General features: G+C 50.1%; 6 protein-coding genes across 6 annotated transcripts; 4 read left to right on the top strand and 2 right to left on the bottom strand.

The window, feature by feature from the left end:
• Nucleotides 1-51: 51 nt before the first annotated feature.
• N7509_010259 (GPI anchored serine-threonine rich family protein) lies at nt 52-3,070 on the top strand (the record flags this gene model as incomplete). Its single annotated transcript, XM_056634896.1, has 6 exons — nt 52-103; nt 155-233; nt 301-441; nt 503-819; nt 2,244-2,851; nt 3,068-3,070. The coding sequence occupies 6 exons, from the start codon at nt 52-54 to the stop codon at nt 3,068-3,070; spliced, it is 1,200 nt and encodes a 399-aa protein (XP_056485516.1).
• Nucleotides 3,071-3,319: 249 nt separating this feature from the next.
• Nucleotides 3,320-5,552, bottom strand: N7509_010258 (WD40 repeat domain-containing protein; the record flags this gene model as incomplete). The annotated part of the gene is made up of 7 exons (XM_056634895.1): nt 3,320-3,372; nt 3,423-3,498; nt 3,552-3,752; nt 3,810-4,095; nt 4,153-5,089; nt 5,201-5,343; nt 5,548-5,552. The coding sequence occupies 7 exons, from the start codon at nt 5,550-5,552 to the stop codon at nt 3,320-3,322; spliced, it is 1,701 nt and encodes a 566-aa protein (XP_056485515.1).
• A 955-nt stretch (nt 5,553-6,507) lies between these two features.
• On the bottom strand, nt 6,508-8,465 carry gem1 (ERMES complex Ca(2+)-binding regulatory GTPase GEM1; the record flags this gene model as incomplete). Its single annotated transcript, XM_056634894.1, has 2 exons — nt 6,508-8,396; nt 8,456-8,465. The coding sequence occupies 2 exons, from the start codon at nt 8,463-8,465 to the stop codon at nt 6,508-6,510; spliced, it is 1,899 nt and encodes a 632-aa protein (XP_056485514.1).
• A 1,110-nt stretch (nt 8,466-9,575) lies between these two features.
• N7509_010256 (uncharacterized protein) lies at nt 9,576-9,995 on the top strand (the record flags this gene model as incomplete). Its single annotated transcript, XM_056634893.1, has 1 exon — nt 9,576-9,995. The coding sequence occupies one exon, from the start codon at nt 9,576-9,578 to the stop codon at nt 9,993-9,995; it is 420 nt and encodes a 139-aa protein (XP_056485513.1).
• Nucleotides 9,996-10,126: 131 nt separating this feature from the next.
• N7509_010255 (uncharacterized protein) lies at nt 10,127-10,699 on the top strand (the record flags this gene model as incomplete). Its single annotated transcript, XM_056634892.1, has 1 exon — nt 10,127-10,699. One exon carries the CDS (start codon nt 10,127-10,129, stop codon nt 10,697-10,699), a length of 573 nt encoding a protein of 190 aa, XP_056485512.1.
• An 811-nt stretch (nt 10,700-11,510) lies between these two features.
• Nucleotides 11,511-13,017, top strand: N7509_010254 (SYLF and SH3 domain-containing protein; the record flags this gene model as incomplete). Its single annotated transcript, XM_056634891.1, has 4 exons — nt 11,511-11,553; nt 11,641-11,744; nt 11,816-12,891; nt 12,993-13,017. 4 exons carry the CDS (start codon nt 11,511-11,513, stop codon nt 13,015-13,017), a joined length of 1,248 nt encoding a protein of 415 aa, XP_056485511.1.
• Nucleotides 13,018-13,829: the final 812 nt, after the last annotated feature.

Genomic DNA, 13,829 nt, shown 5'->3' with positions numbered 1-13,829 from the left:
TATTTTCTTTTCGTAAACGTTGCAAGAAAGGAAGTAGGCTAATAATTCAAAATGCGAACTACAATCCTCTCGTTCCTGATCGCCTTCACGGCCACGGCTGCAGGTACGGCTGCCAATGATATTTCGACATACAAATCCAACTGACTTCGAGTAGGTCTCGTCATCACTTCACCCACAGTGGGGCAAAATGTCGACAATTCCAAGTCTGTGACTGTTAAATGGCATGCCGTAGAGTCTGTTCTCTCCTTAAAATGAGCTATATGGCTTGTTGATTTTCAAAGTCACTTATCGCAAGCATAGGACCGACCCTGACACGTTCTCTATCTACCTCATCAACCAGAACGTTTATCCGCCCACCCAAGAGCTCGTGGCATCGGATGTCCCTAAAAGCAAGGGGTCATACACCATCAATGCCAAAAGCATAGACGGTGTTGATACTGGGTAACCCACATCACACAATTCCAGATTTTGGTTGGCAAAATTCTGACCGTAATCGTTGCAGCCGCGGATATCAGGTCAACTTTGTCTCGGATACCGACACCCAGGCCATTTTGGCACAGTCATCGCAATTCAAGGTGGCTGATCATGCTGATCTGACTGCCAGCTCTGGTAAGGAAACAGCCACTGCTACCGATTACACTTCTGCTACGGATTCTCTTTCTATTACCGATTTCACTTCTGCCACCGATTCCACTTCTGCTGCTTCTGAAACTACCTCTCTCTCTGCTACAACCTCTATGACTTCTTTGTCTGCGTCGACTACTACAGATTCCTCGACTGCTTCTTCTACTTCTCCGACCACTACTCACACCTCTACCAGTGCGTCTACCTCTACCACCTCTTCATCTACTTCTTCACCTATTTCTACTTCTACCCATACTTCATCTTCTTTGATGACCTCTACTACTAGTACGTCAACCTCCTCTTCTTTATCTTCTTCAGTTTTTAGCTCTACCGCTCCAACACCTACCACATCCCTCTCTTCATCGTCGTTTATAACGACATCTACACCCTCTTCCTCTCAATCTTCCTCAATACCAAGCAGTTCACCTACTACAGCCTACTCAACCTCGTCCGGGACTCTTTCATCTTCTACATTGCACAGTTCCACTAAAACGCGTTCTACCACATCAGCTATATCTACCTCTACCTCTACCTCCACCTCCACCTCTACATCTCTTTTTACTTCTACTTCTACATCCTCTTCTACACCTTCTCCTACCACATCTACACATACAAAAACTACCAGCACTCTCAGCACTTCTACTTCTACATCTATCTCTACTTCCCCAACATCCACCTCTACCCATACCCGCACAAAGATATCCACCATGAGCACCACGGGTCAGTTATTGGTGCCACCTTGGGCTTCCAGATTTTTTAATCATTGCAAGATTCACTCTTCGAGTTATAACAAGCCGCTGATCATCCCATTCTATAGGCGAAACAACCACCACCATGACAGCAAAGACTCACTCTTCTACTTCCACAGAGACTTCGACTACTACTTCGCACCACACGAAGACCATGACTTCTACTGCCACGGAAGAGGCTACCACAACTTCGAATGCAGCAGGGTTGTTGATGCCTACCAACCATGCCGGCAGTCTTCTTCTGGGTCTTGCTGCTCTGATGCTGTGATGACTCGCAACGATGAAATCTTATATTCCAAAACATTGATACGAGGTGCTGGATTTGATCATATGAGGATGTCAGGGTGTCTGTTATCGTTCATCCGATATAGTTTGACAGACAGTGAGGGTGAAGAATCAAGGTTATTCGGGCTCGCTTTTGTTGCTATTGGGGCTTTAATTATCAATGAATTCTGCAATAATCGATATTATGATGACTGATGTCCTTTTTTTTTGCTTTGAGTGTAGAGCCTACATTAGTATTCGGGCGGAGATTATTAAACAACTTTAAGTAAACCTCGGCATCGGCGCGCGGATCCATTTCCCCGCAGTGAAATCATAAGGTCAATTGAATACACCGCATATCTAGCAGCTAGTTAGCAATTAACCATTCTCTCCACACTTGAATGCTCCAACAATTTCACAAACATCAATCATTTCACAATCCTACCCAGCCATGCCGATCTGCACTCTCCACCTCCTCGCTCTGAAGGAACCAACAGATGCACAATCCTACGTCCAAGAATTACAAAAATCAACCAAAGTGATCCTCGCCTCAAGACCCCGACACATCGTAATCCACCCAACAAATCTGGATACAAACCCCCCTAGCAACAGAACCATGGGATCTCCTCCTCCTCCTCCAACCCAAACCAAATACGACCGAAGACCCCATCCCAACCTCCCTCCGCACCGCCATAAAAGCAGAATACAAAATACCAACAGGGATCCCCTCCAAACTCATCACCAGCTACGCGACCCGCAACAAAGTCCTTCAAGACAAGGCCTCCTCAATCCCTTTAACGGGATCCCTTGAAAGACACCTCGCCAGCGGCAGCAAATCAACCTCGCAAAATCTAGAAATCTCCCCAAGTCTCGTATCCTTCATGGAGGAGCTATCCAAGACGCATCCCGGCCCTGTAACAATGCTCAATCTCCTGCATTTCCAACAACCCGGTGGTAAGCAGAGTTATTACCAGTACGGTCAGGCATTTGTTCCTGTCGCAGGCAAACGCGGCGGGGATGCTAAGCTGGTTGGTAATGTGGTGACACCGCAGCTGCAGCACAGCAGCAAAGATCCAAGTTCAAGCTCCCGGGCCGCTGTGGCGGAGGAGTGGTGGAATGAGATTTCCCTTGTGCATTATCCTTCTATTAGGCATTTCTGCGATATGCTTGCTGGGGATGATTATCAGGCTATTAATGAAAAGTATCGGCTTTCGGTGAGTTTTCTTTGGAGTTCCCGCTCTCTCCTCCTCGTCGTGTTCTGCTTTCTGCTGTTGTGGCCTTTTGCAAATCGGGTTGAAGGGATCGTGCTGACAGCCCTGGGCAGGCACTTCGTGATACCTTTCTCTTGTGTACTACCGAGTTAAACCTTGAGGGGGTGGGTACTAGTACCACTTCGAAATTGTGAGACAGTGCACTACTACTTTCACTAGTAGGGACATGAGATAGAAGAGGTGATTGAAGCGAGTACAAATTCAATTGTTCATATATCAAAGCAAGGTGTTATGCACTGATCTCATCTTCTTTTTTTCTGCTTGATAAACTGGGTATCTGAAATCATGGGACGTGTAAATCTTGTCCCTCAACGCTGGGAAATAATATAGCTACGTAACAACATATGTACTGTCCTGCCTTGAAGATGAACTGAACTGGGCTGATCTGCGAAATTGAACGTTCAAAGATGATCATGACGACTTGACAACGCTGTCACTTGGTCGGTCCCAGGTGCGAATGTGGCCTGATAATGTCAGTGAAATAATCCGTGATCCTGGGAAATTATCCACATACCTTCAAGTGAGGATGTCATAATAGAATCCTTCTGGAAACCGAGCCAGCAAATAGGATCTTCTCCAACGATTTTGGACTAGGAATATTGTTAGAATGAATGTAACTTGGAAGATGCTGCTTAAAACATACCATAATAGGTGGTAACATGGCAGTCCGAGCCCGAGGTTCAACGGGATGGCTAGCCATTGGATCAATAACTGCGTCGAGCTTTTCGGTTTTCTCCGAGTCTGAGCGAAGACGGTTACCACCACTGTCAGCCCGATAGCGGTTGCCACCTTGTGTGCTTGGCACGACAACGCTGCTTCGATGACGGGTAGAATTTTGGTGATGCTGTTGAAGAAGGTTAGCACTTTGCTTGGGAGACAACTTGGGACGAAAAAAACGAACCGCACGAGGTCTATGCAGCATGCCGACACTGAAATCCCACAAGAGAAGTCTGCAGTCGTCACCGACGCTACCAAATCGATACGTCTTCTGATCACAGCGCCATGGATCGAACGCGACGGCAGAAACGAAGGAATTATGTCCTTGGCAGCGAGCGACAATTTTGCGTTCGGGGAAAGACCAGATAGTGAGAAGGTCGTCTTGACCACCAGTCACGATGTATTTTCCGTCGGGTGACCAACAGACGCAGATTATACCACCGTAGTAGCTTCGGAAGATGTCCAGAACCCTGTGATGATTTCGTTAGCGCCAATTTACACAGTAATCTCACAGTCTTTCAACGTACTCTTCTTCCAAATAATCCATTAACCGGAGAGAACCATCCTCCAGGACAACTGCCAGATGTCTCTGGTCAGGCGCGAAGGAGAAATGGGAGATTTTCTGGTTCGCTAGCTTCCAAAGGCATAGCGGGTTGGTCTTCTGGTTCTTAGATTGCACTGATTTGAGAACCTCCAGGGGGAATTTGCTGGGATCATGGTCGGGTGGAGGAATCACTTCGGGTGTGAAGAGTGCATCCTCCTTCTCCTTGTCATAAACGACCAACACGCCATTCGCATGCGATGCAAGGAACAGATTCTCAGATCCGGGTAGCCATTTGATATGAGTAACAGGGGAGTTGTTAATCACACCATTCTTGTTGATGCGGGCATATTTCTGCGACATCGGCTCATACCAAATGATGTCACCGGCGGAGGAACCCATCACAATATCCAGATGTGAAGAAGTTTTGGTCAACTCGTTGATATCGTGACAGAGCATGTGCGCCTTCGTAAACAGAACCTTGGTGAGATGTTCCTCCTTCTGAGCCGAGTTGAGGTCCAGCCATTGGAATGCTCGGTTGATGTTGGCAAAGGCGAAAATGCCGTTCGGGTCACGGTCGCTGAGGCGCTTTGCGGAAGTTTCGTGCGTAATCACTCGAGACACGAATGAGGAGCTGCTCTTGATAATATTGTTCTTCGGTTTGCGACGCTTCAGCGCATCCTTTGCCGGTTGCACCGGGGCCGCAAGTGCGGGGTTCCCATCTCCGAACGGCGGTGCTACAATGGCTGTATTCAGGAAGGCCGGAGGTTGCTTGCGATGATCCAGGCTGACCAGTGACAGCTTGACGCCAGAGGTTGGAGGTGTTGGAACGGTGGCCAGTGGGTTGGGATTGATGATGGGTGCTTCGGAGGGGTGTGGGGGTGGTGTCGCGAGCAGAAGGTCATCCTTGAGGGTATATGTACCTATTGTCAGAATTTTCATTAGCAGTGTACTTGACCTGAAAAGCGAGGTGAGGGGGAAGGGGGGACTTGACGACACGTGTGAACTGAGAATGCAATACACATGCCACATACCTTCTCCGACTTGCAGGGGACATCCGCTCTCCGGGTGGGAGATAGTGTTGTTTGTTTCGACCACAGGGACCGCCATGCCGTTCGCCGCCCCCGCCGCATAAGCGACAGGGATGGTATATCTCGGAGGGGGAGGTGGGAGGACACTGGGGGTGGTTTGGACCGGGTCAGTATGTGCCTGGACTGTGGTTGCTATCTTGATCGGCCCAAGGGTCGGCGGGGAAGGTGACTTTTCGGCATAGGACAGTCACATCATATCCCACATGAAGTATGGAATGGGGAGTATAGTGGTTACAGAGGGAGGGAAAGGAAAGAGGGATTGAAAAAGAAGAGAGGGAGGGCCATCTTACAACATGGTTGCGTTACCGTCTCGATTTAGACCGAGACAGACCTAATGTCGTGACACGGGCGAGGAAGCACAACAGAACAGTAGCGCTGCAGTCAGGGACGGATGCTGCAGCGGAGGTGATACAGTTCGTCCCAACTTGACGGCGTTGAATATCAAGAGCTGGAGAGCCTCAATATGGCTTCTCTGGCGATGTCGGAGAAAATGAGGGGAAGCGAGCGCACAGCCCCAGGGGATTAATCCAATAAATCCGCTATAGAGAGGGGGGAGAAAGGAATCTATATCGACCAATGCAGGGAGAGACCAAATCAATTGCCCAAGACCTGATGCAGAGGAGAGGAGAGGAGAGAAGCGCAAGCAGAGGAGGAGAGGTGCAGAGATGCAGTGCAGAGATCAGCGGTCCGGGGTAATGGCCGGGCGAAGCGGAGAAAGGCAAGTCTCGTGCCTGAACTTCCGGGGCTTGGCGGGGATATCTCCGTGGGGGCGAGGTAATATTATACACATTATAGTTATAACATATTGCATAATACCCCCATACTATTTACAAATGTTAATCTGCCTTGTTGCCCGAGTCTTTTTGCTTTTCAAGGTTAACATTATAGGGTTTTAGTGGGAGAGATGGGAGGGTGAGATGGCAAACCGTATGAAGATGGATCTATGCGATAGGGGGGGAATCCTCACGCTATATCTATCTATAGAATGACAAACAATATGCACCGGGCGCAATCGCCAACGGAAAGTAGTAGAAGTAATATACAATGCAGACAGGGATATACTACCTAGGTACCCTAGACCTGCATGCATCAAGTGTGCCCTGGCCATGCCACTAGGCCTGAGGCCCACGGCCTCAGTAGGCTTATTTGATCGAATAAGACAATATATTTTTGTTAATATATGATGATTTGCTCAGGGTATCAAGGTATTATTAAAACACTATCATCTAACCAGTACTACTGGTACTACCTCATTGCCCACTGCCCACTCGTCTCCAGATCATCACTGCTGCGGCCCCGGCACAGACGACCGCCCCCAACGCGATACCCCACGACATCCATTTCCCTTCAACATCCTCTTCACTGCGCGGGAACGCCGTGCTGGGCTCCATGGCAGCTTCCGCGATATGGACAAAGACCTCCTGGATCGAATTCCAGGTTACACTGACATGAAGAGGGGGAGTAGGGATGTTCAGCATCGCCGTGTATTCATGGGGCTGATGCTCCGCCCGCTGCGTGGTCCGGTCCAAGTCGGCCTTGAGTGCAATAAACACACTAGGCAATTCTTCCAGGTGGGGGTACTTGGCTCGCAGCGCGGGTATATACGCAAACGAATCCGGATCAGACGAGTCATATGTATAGGCGACCACGTCACATTGGTCCAGTAATTTCGCCTGGTTCTCCAGAATGGCGGGCTCCAGTTCGCCTAGCTCGTCCATAATCAGATAGCACTGTTTCCCGCCAGGTAGCTCAACTGTATTCACAGCTGTACGGGGTTGAATGGTGGGATGATATGTCGAGCTGAATCCACGGGACAGCAGTGCGTCCAAAAGAGCAGATTTTCCTGATCCGGCAGCACCCAAAACGTGGCATTGAACTACATTTCGTCCGACGCGTCCCGGGCGCCGCCTTCTCTTGCGCGGTCGCGTCACCTTCAACGCCGATGTGATGGAAGGATTACTTCGGTCAGATGATTCGAAACCGAGGTAGGCCAGGTACTCTAGTGTAGTCTTGGCAGACATGAAGGTCGTCATACTCCATTGCGCGAGCCATCCCTGGAGTGTGACATGGCCGGCTTCATTGCGGACAGTTGAAGAAGGGAACGAACCGTCGGCCCAAGATGCGGGCAGCCCAGGGGTCGGTGCGAATAAGGACGCCAGTTCGGCGTTATTCAGACCACCGTCATTGTCCTTATCGGATAGTAGGAACAGATTCACAAAGAAGCGATACCCTTCCGGGGAAAGTTCTGCCGATGCATAAGGCGGGACTTCGAACCGGGGATGTAAGAAGTTTTCTTGCAGGGACAGGTTGTCGGTGTACTGGAATGCTCGTAGAATAATCCAAACCGTCTCGTGTCGACCCTTTTCCGCGTAAAGCTTATTTAAATGAATGAAACCAGGGCAGTCAATGCCGGAGTCGTTCACTGAGTCCGGGAAGCTCCGTTGGATGGTTTCTTTAATATGTGCCAGATCCTCCTCGCTGAGAGGCTTGCCAAAGCATCGCGTTTGGAAGTCCGCAATTTCCTTATCCGAGAGATAACCATCTCGATCCTTGTCGCTGAGGTAGAAAATGCGCTGGAGTGCGGCGACGGCGGCGGGTTTTAGAGCGGCTTCCTTGGAATCGAAAAGGGGGGCGATTGGGTGCGTGACTGCTTTTTGGCAAACGAAGAAAGCTTCATTGACGTTCCGATGCTCGCGGGCACTTGTACGAATGCAAGAATCAATTTCCTTGAACTCCGACATCAAAGGGAGCATTTCCTCCTCAATCACCTGCGCCTCGTTGTGGCTGGCGGCGAGGTCTGACTTGTTGGCGCACAGCACAACGGGGACATTGACACCCAGCGATCGGAAATAGGGTAGCCAGAAGAGCGCGACGCGCTCATAGCTGTAGTGATCAGAGTAGACCAACAGGATCACGTTGGACTTGCGGATCTCGCGCGCCAGGTTGTTTCGTTCTTGCGGGAGGGCGGAGGTGTCGACGACGGTTGTCGTGGTGACATTCTCCGGGGTTCCGATGGTAGGAGGGATCGTAATCTGAGGCAAAATGGGCTGGATCTTGTTGGTGACGAAGACACCCTTGACCAGGGAGGTGATCAAGCTGGACTTGCCAGTGCCTTCGTCGCCGCAGACGCTAATACGAACTGATGTTGTCAGCGAGGTCAGCTGGGGCCACGGGTGCAGCGGACTGAGAAAGTCGTACCTGTAGCCATTTGCAAGGGCAAAGCAAAGGGGATCACGAAGTCTATGGTCTGAGCATGACCGTAGTAGTAGTACCGGTACCAGTAGGTAGTAGTTAGTTAGTGACAGGTCAGGATGGAACTTGGGGGATGCGATAAGGTGGTTCCCGGGACGGGGAGTGCCAAGCCGTCGCGTAGGGTGGAGCGCGGCACGGATATAGAACTAGTAGTAGTAGTACTAGTAGTAGACTGTAGGATTCTTATATCGAATTCATTTCACCTTTGGAAGGGTTGTGTCTTATGTAGACCTTGGAACATCCAAGCTTTCGACTGAATATTTCAAGTAGTCTGTTCAAGTTGTGTATAGTAACAACCCCCATCCCGGTGTGTAATGAAACGCCCACCAGAGCATCCTCTCGTGTTGGCTCTTTGGTAGCTATCGGACAACAACAGACTTGGCACTGCAGGTATCATAAATTGTTCACCCTTAGCGCAAATCTGAGAGATTGGGGCTTAAACCCTCATAACCCTTTCTCAGGAACCTTCGCCCTGAAGGGAAACCTTGAGCACGAAATTCTAAATTAAACCCTTCCCCGTTCTCCCAGTTAATTATGGTCACTCATATGGCCTCATTCCTCATGGATCCAAGGAAATGGTTCCAGTACGATCGCGTGTCTGGCGACAAAAATCTGATCTAACTCTCGTTTGCAGTAGAGAGTGGTTCTGAGGATGTTGCCGCAGATGAATCATTCGACCGCGCGCCGACCACTCGCATGCTCGCTATCGCCGGACTAGTTGCATCCTGGATTTTTGGCATTATCTGTGTGGCATTTGGATCTGGGAAAATACTGAAGCCTACTATTTCTGTGGCGTCAAAAAATCACGGCGAAAACCGCGGCGTCAGCTATCATAATTGGCCGCAATTGAATATTTCTTCCGTCGCAGGCGAACTGCTGCCCTTGCTTGTCAACGAGATTGTGACTTTACTCGTGGAGGGTATGGGGCTGATCCACTCGAGGACTTTACCGATGGGCACTCTACGATCGCTTGGCTTTCAACTCGAATTTGCGTATATTTACGGTATCAGATCAACACGAATGCCTAGGCAAAGTCTCTCACATCCTGTATGCGGTCTTCCTCACCATGACATACGCCGGTGCATCTCTTATGTTTGCTACACCACCGGCTGAAAGCTTTTGCGAGAATGTCTCTGGTGTAGGACAGGACAAGGACCTAGGATGTGGTGATATAGTGGCCCCTTCCACTCCCAGTCTGTGCTGTCTGGGTGTAGGACTTCTGGGCCAGGCCGCTCTAACAACATGGCAATTCTTCGACATTCCAGTTCAAACCTGGTCATCAAATCCGTTGGACACTGCTTGGGCCAGCATTTGCACCGGCTCTCGGGCCAGAGTTTCCGGTCGCTGTATGATGAGTGTTCATGATGCAGAGCTTCCCACCGCACCACGACAAGCTCAGTCAAGACAACAATCTATTTGGAAGTCTCACAGCGAGGCCCGATGGGTCATGTCTTATAACTGGCTCATTACGTGGATTCTTTTATGATTTTCATCACTGTGCAAGCGGTACTTGTTGAAAGGGACAAGTTTTTCAAAAACTCGGACCAAAGGTGCAATGGGTGTAATGTGTATCTCGGCACCAACTGGAACCTACTTCGAGGGAGTGGCAGCACCCCAATGAGTGCTGCTATTATTGTGGAATACAGCCCGGGCATCTATGGAGGTCTTTGGATTGTCTTTGCCATTTTGCAGGGTATTTTGACCTTAGCTCTCCACTGCGCGGACCTCATCATCGCCGTCAGCCGGGACGAAGAAACCTGGCGCCGATGTTATGCGCAAACTATGAGGGGGAAAAACCTGCGACCAAACGCGCCGATTCGTGCCGCGACCAGCCGGCTTGCTGTTATGCTGTTTCTTCTGAAGGTTGTCCTACATTGGCTCTTCGGGAATGCCATTTCGTATGCGTACAATTGGGGTGTTTTTCTGCGGCCTCCACCACTCCTCTATCTTAGCATTGGTTCGTTTCTCTTGAGTGCTTTTGTGACTTACGTTTGTTTTCGGCGGCCTGGGGGTGAGCAACCCGCTACCTTTGGACATATCCAGACATTGATTAACCTAATTGATGTATGGCATCTCGAGCTGTTTTGGGAAGATAAAGGGGCAGCAGAAGACGGGCCCGAGGGAGTCAGACATGCAGGAACTGCCTCTCGGCCCCTAGAAGAAGTAATAAAAAGTCAATTGTACGAGTAGTTAATTAAAATAGGTCTCCTGTGTATTCTCCACTGCAGCATTTTCGAGACCGCCCTTTCTTCTAAGATATTTAGAAAGTGATATTATATAATATCTTCTGTATTCAGGGAATTTTCCTGTGACACTGAAAACTATTAAAATTTATACAGCCATAATTTCTAAAGTAATTACTTCTACTGGAGTTGTCACTTCTTGAAAGCAGACTATCTTCTATTTGCGGACAGGATTGTAGGATGGCTGTTCTGTTTAGCAGCGTTAGTACCTACTACTAGTAGTACTATTTTTTACTAGTATATATTGCAGACTTATTTTATTATTCTCTTTTAATATATTTGTTTTATTAGTACTATTACTTTATATGTATTTCCACTACTAAAAATTATATCTCAATTAGTACACTTACTACTAAATAGTACTATTAGTAACTGCCGATACTCACATACTCCCCGGTTTGCACGGCCCTCTTTAACCCCGCCGGTAGGTGACCCTGCTGCGCCACACCCAATGGCACACTTTAATGAGTCGAATGGGAGTTTGTAGATGTCATATATCCTTCTCGACACTTTTCCTTCTGCATAAGTTCAGGAACCAGCTCAGTGATCAGAGTCCCATATACCAAATCGGGTGTTTGTTCTCCTCCGTTCCTCCTAGCCACCTCCGCGAACCCGCGTCACCCGTCATCAGGCCCACACTGGCCCCATCTCACTGACTAACCTGCCCGAACCACTCCAACTCCAACTGCCTCCTCCTTCGAAGTCCCCCTACTCCCTTCTCCCCGAGTCACCTTCACATACATTCTCTCCCCGCCAAGATGCCTCTTGGGCTCCATAACCCGCTCCCGTCTTCTTTGAGCAGTATGTACTCTCCCTGTCCTCTCACTGCCTGCTTCCCCGCAATCGCATGCGGCATCTCCGGCTAACAAACACCCCCCTCATGAACAGGTGAATGCAAGAAGGCGGCAAAGATTCTGACTTCCTTCGTGGACCCAAAGCAGGCCTTTGGTCCAGATAAGGTCATTCCGCCCGATGTTCTGGCTGGCGCAAAGGTGAGTCTCACATATCGCGGGGTAGAACACAGTCCACGTTGCGGCTCAACTCTAATCCTTCCCTCCACCAGGGCCTTGCCATCCTCACAGTCCTCAAGGCCGGATTCATTGGATCCGGTCGATTCGGTTCCGGTATCGTTGTCGCCCGCCTGGGTGATGGCAGTTGGTCGGCCCCCTCCGCTATCGCAACCGCTGGTGCCGGTGTCGGTGGCCAAATTGGTTTCGAACTGACCGACTTCGTCTTCATTCTCAACGATGCCTCTGCCGTTCGCACATTCTCCCAAGTCGGAACTCTCACACTCGGTGGCAATGTCTCTCTCGCCGCTGGACCGGTCGGCCGAAATGCTGAAGCAGCCGGTGCTGCGAGCACAAAGGGTGTTGCGGCCATCTTTTCATACTCGAAGACCAAGGGTCTCTTCGCCGGTGTCAGTTTGGAAGGCAGCATGCTTGTTGAGCGCAAGGATGCCAATCAGAAGATGTATCAGAGTCGAGTCTCTGCGGGCCAGCTACTCTCAGGAACTGTTCGACCGCCGCCGTCTACCGACGCGCTGATGCGTGTTCTGGGCTCGCGCGCCTTCTATGGTGGTCGTGGTGGGCCCAATGGCGCTAGCCCCGGAGAAGGGGACTCGATGTACAACGATATCCCAGTTTACGATGATAGCCACGACGATGTGGTTTGGGAAGGACGCCGCGGAGAGGCTTATGGCCAGGGGACACGAAGGGAACGCTCAAACACCCAGGATGATGGATATGACTACCGCGACAAGCCGCGCCGAGCTAATACCTGGGCCGACGATGTGTATGATCGACCGGCTGGAGGGCTGGGTCGGTCTGCGACCACGCGAGAAGCGCCGAATGATACATACGGACGCAGCCGCAGCAACACCGCGCCTTATGATGATGATTATTCCTACTCGGATCGCAGACCGACTCGACCGACCGCGCCCAAGCCGGTGTTTGGTCAAAGAACGGGCCAGGGCGCTGGGCTGCGTGCGGACCAGGTTGTTGCGCTGTACACCTTTGATGCGGACCAAGATGGTGACCTTGGCTTCAAAAAGGGTGAAGTGATCACGATCCTCAAACGGACAGAGAAGGCAGAGGATTGGTGGACTGGTCGGATTGGCGACCGTGTCGGCATTTTCCCTAGGTAAGCATCAGCATCAGCAACAGCAGCAATCAGGTGGATTGCATCAAAGCCTGGCTAGAATGAAGTTCAGCTGGATAAGAGTGAAGCTGACATGATCGCAGTAACTACGTCGACACCTCATCCTAGACATAGGAACGGAATCTCACAGATATGCCCGTGTGCTCATCTCATTCTTTTGCAGTGGATAGACACACACACGTATAGCTTCCGGGGATGACGGCTGGGTTGGATATGGGATATGATGAATATATTTTAGGCGCATTTTTTCTTGTCTTTTCTTTTCTTTGGATTCCCTTCTTCTGGATACCGCTTCATACCTCGAGCGTTTGGAGTTTCTCATTCTCGTCACGAAGGTTTCTTCTTTGCTTCGCAACATCCGTGGGTCTTGTGTGAGCTTTGCATGTTTCTAGAGTTTCGGTCCGAGTGCTTTCAAGTTGATTCCGATTCTCTGCTTCTCTTCTGCCTCTTCTTCTTCTGCTTCCTCTTCTCCGGATGTTTTGTGGAAATAACGTTTCTGCCGGGGGGGGTCAGATTGCACCTTTTCTTCAGCCTAGACCAGAGCGTTGAGCATGGGCCGTTCCAGCGTGGCGCTCAGGACGTTTGAAATGACAGACGCCAATCAATTGCACCTCCCGCTCTGCCGTAGCCAGTAGAGTCACACGGCAGCGACCTGAGACTATCACGATGTCCCCTGACCGGGCTGGCACGGGGCTGATTGATACTGGGTGTGGGTTTGGTTCGGTTCGAGGGCGATCGCGTGGTTTCGTGAGACCAGCTGGGCACCATAGCAGTATTTGGCAGGATTGTAGGGGGTTGAATTGAAGAGGTGAGGTTGTCGATGGCTTATAGATGCCTAGTACTCGTAGTCACTCGCCATGTCAAAAATAAGGAACCAAACTATTGGCGGGAACGGGTCTACCGTCTGACACGCGATCGGC

The sequence above is a fragment of the Penicillium cosmopolitanum genome (assembly GCF_028827165.1).
Source record: "Penicillium cosmopolitanum strain IBT 29677 chromosome Unknown utg000009l:1.0-9042332.0:1.0-9050551.0, whole genome shotgun sequence".
NCBI classification, from domain to species: Eukaryota; Fungi; Ascomycota; class Eurotiomycetes; order Eurotiales; family Aspergillaceae; genus Penicillium; species Penicillium cosmopolitanum.
The sequence above is the reverse complement of the archived record's forward strand: the minus strand, read 5'-3'. Positions and strand labels throughout refer to the sequence as shown.